This window comes from Cebus imitator, unplaced genomic scaffold (assembly GCF_001604975.1).
Source record: "Cebus imitator isolate Cc_AM_T3 unplaced genomic scaffold, Cebus_imitator-1.0 Scaffold110, whole genome shotgun sequence".
Taxonomy (NCBI): Eukaryota; Metazoa; Chordata; class Mammalia; order Primates; family Cebidae; genus Cebus; species Cebus imitator.
In genome coordinates this window covers 4,963,500-4,972,139 of record NW_016107425.1, presented here as the reverse complement: position 1 = coordinate 4,972,139, position 8,640 = coordinate 4,963,500, and the positions used below count along the sequence as shown (strand labels likewise).

The 8,640-nt window shown below is 42.0% G+C and overlaps 1 protein-coding gene across 2 annotated transcripts in view; it reads left to right on the top strand.

The window, feature by feature from the left end:
• Window positions 1-373: 373 nt before the first annotated feature.
• Window positions 374-8,640, top strand: part of CHN1 (chimerin 1) — a 198,596-nt gene continuing 190,329 nt past the window's right edge. The window contains exons 1-2 of one of the 2 annotated variants that reach the window (XM_017538262.2): window positions 374-1,350; window positions 1,477-1,662. In XM_017538262.2, coding sequence (XP_017393751.1) covers window positions 1,644-1,662 — 19 coding nt within the window. In that variant the 5' untranslated portion in view covers window positions 374-1,350; window positions 1,477-1,643. Of the gene's footprint in view, window positions 1,663-8,640 lie in introns of both variants that reach the window. The other variant, XM_017538263.2, reaches the window with a different exon arrangement.

Below are 8,640 nucleotides of genomic sequence, written 5' to 3'. Positions count from 1 at the left end.
TCTGCTGTGAAATAATGATGGTGGAATTAACTGTGGTTCCATTGGAAGTACTGTAGCAATCCCCCACTTTATCACGATTCGATGTCTAAGATACATTAAATACATTTCTGTAATATTCTTAAAGAATTATTTGAAAATCAGAGAGAAGAGGGAAATGACACTAGGGAAGCTGAGGAACTAAAAGAGGAAATATGCCTGTAGAAAGAAAGGAGAACCAAAGAGAAGATCTACATGATCAGATACCAAAATAGTGTCAAATCCCTAAGCAAACAAGAAAAAAGAAAGAATTTCTTAAACAGGGCACACATATAGCAACTAGAGAAGAATGACTTTTTGAATACATTAAACGACAAGGACGAAAAACATCATAACCCAGCTTTTCAAGAACATCTTTTGGCTGACAATCTCAAGGTGGTGTATGGCTCCTCATGGCAGAGACAGAGGTGAGGAGAGAACATCCCAGAAAGCAGGATGTTGCCAGTGATTGTGAGACAAATACAAGAAGCTCAGGGGAACAATCTTTTGTGGCAAATAAGTGCCAGTCAGTGATACATGCTGATTTTTTTTCCTTGAGACGATATCAAAGAGGTATAATGTAAAGGGAAGAAAATCAGGTGTAAGCATCGGCCTTTTAACAAATTATTTTAGGTAATCTCAGGTGGTTTTAAACGACTCCTCTTTCCTAATGTGTGACAATTTCATCAGAACTACTCCTAGCCGCTCATAAGTCCAAACGGAGAGGAAAGCAGCATTCAGTGCCTGTTCCTTCATGACCCTTGAAGCTTCAGGTCACCGGCTCCAGCTTCAGTGAGTCCGCAGGGCGCCAGGAGGAGAAATATGTCCTCACGCGCACCAGGTCCCCAGATGACCCTGCCCGGGCGCTGCATTCACGCAGCATCCTCCCGTGACTCTTCCTCTTTCTAGTAACAGCCAGTTTTCTCCTCTCTGCGCCTCCTCAAATTCCATTCAAGAAAAAGCCTGGGCTTTCAGCTACCGCCCCGCTCCATCTCCGCTCTGGGCGGCAGCCTCCAGGGGGCCGCGGGCGTCTCCTCGCAGCCCGGGGAATAAGGGCGCACCCCCGTGCCCCCGCGCGCTCCCGTTGCCATGGGAACGGAACTCGGCCAGGGAGCCCGAGACAGAGGCTGGAGGCTGCGGCGCGGCAGAGCTCGTGGGAGACGCTATCGCAAGATGGCGTCTGCGAGGCCGCGGGATGCGGAGTGAGCGCGCCCCGCCGGGGACTGTGCGAGACTACTGCTCTCCCCGTCGCCGCCGCCGCCGCCGCCGCCGCCGCCACTGCGGCGCCGCCTCTCCGCCTGCCACTGCGCCGCGGCCAAGCCTCCCGCCTCGCAGGTACCTCCCCCCGCGCGCACGCTCAGCGCCGGATGGCAGCGACAAGTGCCGGCCCGCGGAGAGCTAGCGGGGCTCCCCGGGGATGGTGCACCCGACGATAACGCGTGAATAACTTTTTTCTTGCAGCGGCCCCGGCGTCCCGGCCTGCAGCCTCCCCGAGCGCCGGCGCCCCCGGCACGCCCCGTCGGGCACCCCACTCCCTCCGAGGTGTGAGCGCGGTGGGCCGATGAGGTGATCCTTAGCCCGCCTGGGAGGAGCGCGTGGACTCGCGGGCGGCGGCGAACGCCTTTACAATGGCCCTGACCCTGTTTGGTAAGTGCAGTCGTTTCCCCGTGCCGCCGCAGGTGGGCCGCGTCCTGGGGCTCGGGGGCGGGGGCCTGAAGGGCCTGGGCGCCGGGGTAGGGGGCGCGGTGCGTGGGGTCTGGGCGGGCCGGGGCCGTAGAATTGGGGTGCCTGGGGCGCCGGCTCGCTCCCTCGCCCCTCTCCCATTGTTTCCTCTCCAGGCAGGGCCGATGGGCGTGTGCTCCCCTGGCCAATTCTAGGCTGGGAGGCTCAGAGGTCCTGGGTGTTTTGCAAAAGCTAGACGATTCTCTAAGATGCCAACTTGGGAGTGAAGTTAACTGGTTGTTTTCAAACCTGCCTTTCCCAAGTCGGTAAATAAAGATCCTTGGAAAGTTTATTTATTTTGAACGAGGTATCTGTGCTTCGCCAGCCTCCTTGGAATTGCCAAATGCATGCGTTGCTTCCTGTTGGATTATTGGATTTTTTTCTTTTGGACTCAGTATATTACGTTGGAAATAATGATTTGTGAACTGATTATTGGTTAAAATTTTAAATGTTTGCGCTAACGAATGAGAGTAGACAGAAGAAAGTTGGTTACCGGAATATAGCTGTAATCTCAGGAGAATATCTGAGTATTATAAGAAAGAAATGGTAGTTTGTGATGTAATTACTGCAACACTGTTGTTGTTAGTGGGTAAGGCTTCAAGGTTGTCAGTCTGAAGTGACAATGGATTGGGAAAAAAGACTGAAAAGATACGTTATTTCCTTTTACAAAACTGGACTATGGTACACTTAACGTGCCTGACTTTAAGAAGAGTCAGTATATGAATATTTAGACGTTCAAACTATTCACTTTTTCGAAGAAGCAAAGTGCAATGATGTGATTGATAGCTACAAGAAAATCTCAATAAGTTATTCACAATATCAAGTTTCTAGTTCAGTTTTAATTATGTCATTTGATCAAGCACGTTAGAGGTGATACATACCTCAAATGCTTTTTGATGTAAATACCTCCCAGTGAATTAAGCTGCTGGAATCAAAGTGTTACTTTTATTTAACCATCTTATTCATAAATTGAACGTAGTCCTAGAGAGGTTATTTCCCAAGGTCACATGGCTCTTTTGTGGCAAAACTGAGCCTAGAGTCCACTTCACAGCCTTCAGTCTGAGACTGTGTTTACTGTGTCCAAGTACATTATTAGAAGTGACATTGCTTACTTGGTGATGATCCTCCATAGGTAATTTTTAAAAGTTTCCTATTTTTCTGAAAAATAATAAAATGCTTGTTGTTGCCCAGTACCTTGTATCGAATCTGCATTGTTTAATAGCAGCATTTTCCTTAAATGTGGACCTTTTTGGTATAAAAATTTTCTTTCCTGAATAGATATTTGGCATTTTCAAGGTTTGTTTTCAGAAGTAAGGTTTACAAGTCAACATCGCATTCCTGATGAATAAAAAAAGATAAATTGGGGGTAAAAAGGCTCTTTTAAAAGGATTTCTAAATTCTAAATCTTTAGCCACTGAGGTGAAGATGAGGAATGGAAAAGCATGGAATGTAGCCTATAGAAGAAAGTGTAAGAAATCACCCCCAGCCTTCAAAATGAATAATGTATCTTTAAAATTTAAAAACCCACTTATGGGAAAATAGAATTCAGTTTACAAAATCCAGTTTGTTACAATATGAACGTTTCTGTGTTATAAGGCAAAGCACTCTTGAGTGCGGAGGCTATTTTTTAAGTAGTAATAGAGCAGCAGCTGTTTTTAAAAGTGGTTGTACACCACTCATCAGTCATCTGGGATGTCTGTTAAAAATGTAGATTCTTTTGCCCAGAGACATGGGGGAAGGGGATTTTAAAGTGACTCCCTTTGTGATTCTTAAGGTTGAACACTATTGTATTAAAGATAAATACTAGGAGATTAGATCAAACTTACCCAATTCAAAATAGCTTTTTGTGTATGTTGAGAGACGAGCCCAAGAGGTAGAAGAAATGGGTTTTATTTTAGATTTTACTACCTTTAACTAGTTGGTCTTAGTCAGAAGTGCCTTGTGTCCCTTTTTGTTTACTCTTTTTTTTTTTTTTTTTTGAGACGGAGTTTCTTTTTTTTTTTCCTTTTTTTTTTGCAATGGCGCGATCTCGGCTCACCGCAACCTCCGCCTCCTGGGTTCAGGCAATTCTCCTGCCTCAGCCTCCTGAGTAGCTGGGATTACAGGCATGTGCCACCATGCCCAGCTAATTTTTTGTATTTTTAGTAGAGACGGGGTTTCACCATGTTGACCAGGATGGTCTCGATCTCTTGACCTCGTGATCCACCCGCCTCTGCCTCCCAAAGTGCTGGGATTACAGGCTTGAGCCACCGCGCCCGGCCCTTTTTGTTTACTCTTAATGACCAACTTAGAACAGAAGAGCCATGGAGCAATAAAGTTCTGTGAGATGATAGTGAAAAGAGGTAGACACAAGGACCTAACCAGACCCGGGGGATTTGTCAAAGCTCAGCAGAGTTAAGGCCTGAGGCTCTCCAGAGTAACCACTGCCAAGGCCCTCTCTTGTGTATCTTGGTTGATTAGTTAGCACAGTCCAGCAGCAGAGTCTAGTCTAGTTATTTGCTTTGTGTTTTACGTGTTCTTTCCATTCAGCCTTTTAATAAATTGAAGAAATGTTCTTTTTATAGGGAGTTAGTGACTTAGTTTTGAAAAGTGGAGCCTCGGCGGGGCATGGTGGCTCACACCTGTAATCCCAGCACTTTGGGAGGCCCACGTGGGTGGATCACCCAAGATCAGGAGTTTGAGACCATCCTGGCCAATGTGGCAATACCCGTCTCTGCTACAAATACAAAAATTAGCCAGGCGTGGTGGCAGGTGCCTGTAATCCCAGGTACTGGGGAGACTGAGGCAGGAGAATTGCTTGAACCTGGGAGGTGGAGGTTGCAGTGAGCCGAGATCGTGCCATTGCACTCCAGCTTGGGCGACAAGAGCGAAGCTGTCTCAAAAAAAAAAAAAAGTGGAGCCTCTAACATTACCTGATTTTGTATTTGTATACATTTAATTTTTTTCATTTGTTAAGTATATTATAGGAACCTAAATACTTGTTAAATTAAACTGAATAGTTAAGACTCTGATCTCTCATCCTTACTATTAAGCACCTTTGCTGCTTAAAATGATATTTTTAATGCATATTTGTTTTATTCTGGGATAGAAGAGCCAGACCCCAATCTTGAATGATTTTACAGTCTCCTTTGGGAATTCAAAATGTGCATTTTTGAAAGTTTGAGGATTTGCACGCATTTGCTTCACCTTTCAAATGAACTCACATCTCATTATCAGCTTTGATACAGTTTTTAAATCCCCCAATTTCAAAAATTATCCAAATGTATTTCAGACTCTTCTCACTCACCTTGCTCATTTGTTCAGCAAACATCTGTCACAGTATACAAGAGACACGGTCCTGTAGTGGCACTCCAGTCTTTTTTAGAACTATAGCAAATGCATCTAATTCACTAATCACCTAATTCCATATAGTGAGTGGCACTTAACTATTAACTAATTCCATATAGGCTTTGTGAGAACTTCCTTGGTAGAGAGCACATGTTTTCTAGTAATTACTGGGATAAAAGGAAAGTCTCAGATCCTTGAATTTGGAAATTTGTAGCTGGTGTACCTGACAAAATGTCCTGATTGACCACACCAATAGAGCCTTAGTTGGCAGAGCTGGGTGAATAAGCATTCTGCCAGCTCATGCCTTGGCAGGAATCTCTGTCATTTATAGCTTAATGGGGCTGTGGTTTATAGCCCAGACCAACCGATGAGATTGGGAACTTAGTTACCATCCAGCTGGGCTGTCTGAACCTTGAATAATGCCCCTCTATCTGGGTAGAGTCAGCTCTGGCATTGCTGCTCACCCTGCTTGCCCCTTATTTTTCTCTTTGTTCTTGTTACCATTTTGTCGCCATCCTTGGTACCACTTACTTCTAATACTTATGATTTTGCTTTAATTTTCTCTCATCTTTCCTCAGACACATCTGCCATGGAAACCTTTTCATTATCTCACTTTATTCAGTATCTGTCACTAGCCTGACACACCTACCTGTGGACATCTTTTGCAGCAGTTAAATAGCAATGGCATATTCTTTGTGATACAGTTAGGAAATTTTATGATTTCCCGTATGAATGTCCTGAAATTAAAGTTTATTTTTAAAAAGACAAGTCAACTGAACATTTTCAGTATGCTTTATTTTACTGAAAGCTAATTTTATAGGAAATTCCCGCTTGACTATATTCTCTGCTGACATTTTTATTTTTTAGTTGTCCAAAGAATCTGAGAGGGTAGCCCAGTGGTGCAAGGTCATCTGCCTTTTTCAGAATATATTCTTTTCAACTGTCATTTAAATCATCCTTATTTAAATTTTTGGCTGTGTTCTTTCTCGTACTGGTGTCAAAACTTAATATTTTAGTCAGACGTGGTGGCATGTGCCTGTAGTCTCAGCTACTCAGGAGGTTAAAGCAAGAGAATTGCTTGAGCGCAGAAGTTCAAGGCTGTAGTTGGACTATGATCATGCCTGTGAATAGCAACTGTACCCTGGTCTGGACTGTATAGCAAGACCCTGTCTTTAAAAGAGTAAAAGTAAAAAATCCCAACTGGGCATGGTGGCTCACGTCTGTAATGGGTGACTCACACCTCCTGGCACTTTGAGATGCCGAGGCTGGAGGATCACTTGAGCTCAGGAGTTTGAGACCAGCCTGGGCAACATAGCCATACACTGTCTCAAAAAAAAAAAGAAAAAAAAGTCCAGAAGTCCAGGTGCAAGACTCTGTCTCAAAAAAAAAAAAAAAAAAAAAAAAAAAGAAAAACGGCCGTAGAAAAAAAAAAAAAAAAAAAAAAAAAAATTGGCCAGGTGCGATAGCTCACACTTACAATTCTAGCACTTTGAGAAGCCAAGGTGAGTGATTACTTGAGATGGGGAATTCAAGACCATGGCTAACATGGCAAAACCCTGTCTCTACTAAAAATACAAAAATTAGCTGGGATGGTGGCACACACTTGTAGTTCCAGCTACTCAGGAGGTTGAAGCAGGAGAATTGCTTGAACCCCGAGAGGTGGAGGTTGCATTGAGCTGAGATCACACCACTGTACCCTAGCCTGGGCAACCAAGCGAGACTCCATCTCAAAAAAAAAAAAAAAAAAAAAAATTAGCCAGTGTGGTGATGCATGCTTGTGGTTCTAATATTTTAGCTTTAAAATTTGTCTTTTAATATGTGGAGAGCTGTTACTATGTAAGAACAAGAAAAGAATTACAGCTGTTACAACTCTGATAGTCCCCATCTCACCATCTGTGTACAGTGTAAAGGAATGTTGGTGCTGCAGTCTTTTGAGTTGCATCTGTCTCTGCAGATAACCATACTATAAGGAGCCTAATTTTTGAACATAGAAGATAGTGGTATGTATAATTATACAAATTTGACATATTTGTCAATAAAAGTTTTAGTTTCTTTTAGATTACTTTTCCTCAACCTTTAAAAAAATCCTCCCTCTCCTAGCCTTTTAGGCCTGTTTTCTAATTGTTCTCCCCATGAAAATTTAATGCCAGAGATATAGTATGTATCTGTTTATGGACTGTATATATATCTGCTTTCTACATCACATAAATACAGTATTTTTTTGCCCCCAACTCTCCCCCTCCCCCACTCACTGAGCATACATGTTTCAGACTAATTTAAAGCAATCATAGAATACTGAGGCAGAAAAATACTGTTTGGTCATGCTTTATGTTATAGTAATAGTTTTAAAGGAATAACATTAGTTTAATAAGTTGTAGATTTTTCATAAGATTGTTTTAACCTAAGAATTTACTATCATCTTGAGAGCGGCCATGAAGAAGAGTACCTTGCTGGGGCTGGTAAGGGTATACCTTTTCTCAGAGTCCCTCTGATAAAGATGAGATCCTTTGCTATGGCCAATTGATGTTTTCTTAGTCTTATAGAGAGTATAAGCATATTTAGAAGACCTTATTTTTATTTATCTGAAATCTGTAAACTGAATGAAATCACAGAACTTTCTGTGCACACTCAATTTAGGACACACAAGTCCTTGAGCCTGGCCTTGTAACCAAATTACCAGCCATAAGTCATCTTACATAGAAAATGATTTCTATGAACTTAGATTTTTTTTTGATCAATATAATCCTACTATCCTTAAAAATAGGATAGGATAAAACTAAGAAAACAGGATACAGTATGACCATATTTACATTGAAAAGTCCTATTGAATAAAAAAAATCTGACAAAATAAAGTTACAAATATCCATTCCTAATTTGGCTGCTTATTTTTAAAAGAATAGATATTTTGTGAATACACTAAAAACCACCACATTGCACATTTCTTGAATTTTATGGTACATGAATATATCACGTAAATTAATATACATGATATATTAATTTAAAAAACTATCTGAGCTTAAAAACAAAGATTAAATAGGAGAAAAAAAATGGTTTTATATCCAAGAAACTAAGAGGTTTTTACATTTTTAGAATTTTTTTTTAACTTCTTCAAAGAACAAAAAATAAAATTAAAAATTGGTAGGTAAGAATGCACCTACCTGTTTTAACTTGTTTTTTTAAATTTAGAAAAGTAAGCACTTCTTGGAAAGAGCTAATACCCACAGTTGGGAGAATGGGAGAAGGGAAGATGAGTCAGGCCAGCATGTCACCAGCTGCCCAGTGACCTGGCATACAGCCACCTCATTGCTTTTTATCCAGCTGCACTGAAAGTAGTTCCTTTCTCTTTCCACTCTGACTTTGACCTTTCGATTCCATTGGATTGCATGTGTTCCATGGTGCAAGGCAAGCACACAGATGTGTCAGACATACATCTCCTTGAATATATTTTTATGACCACAGACATGACATTTCAAAAACTGAATGAGTCTTTGAGGCTTTTAAGCTGCAGATTCTTCCTGATTTTTCCCGTTTCTGTCATATCTTCAGCTCTTAAAGTCTGGTTTTTTTTTTTTTAAT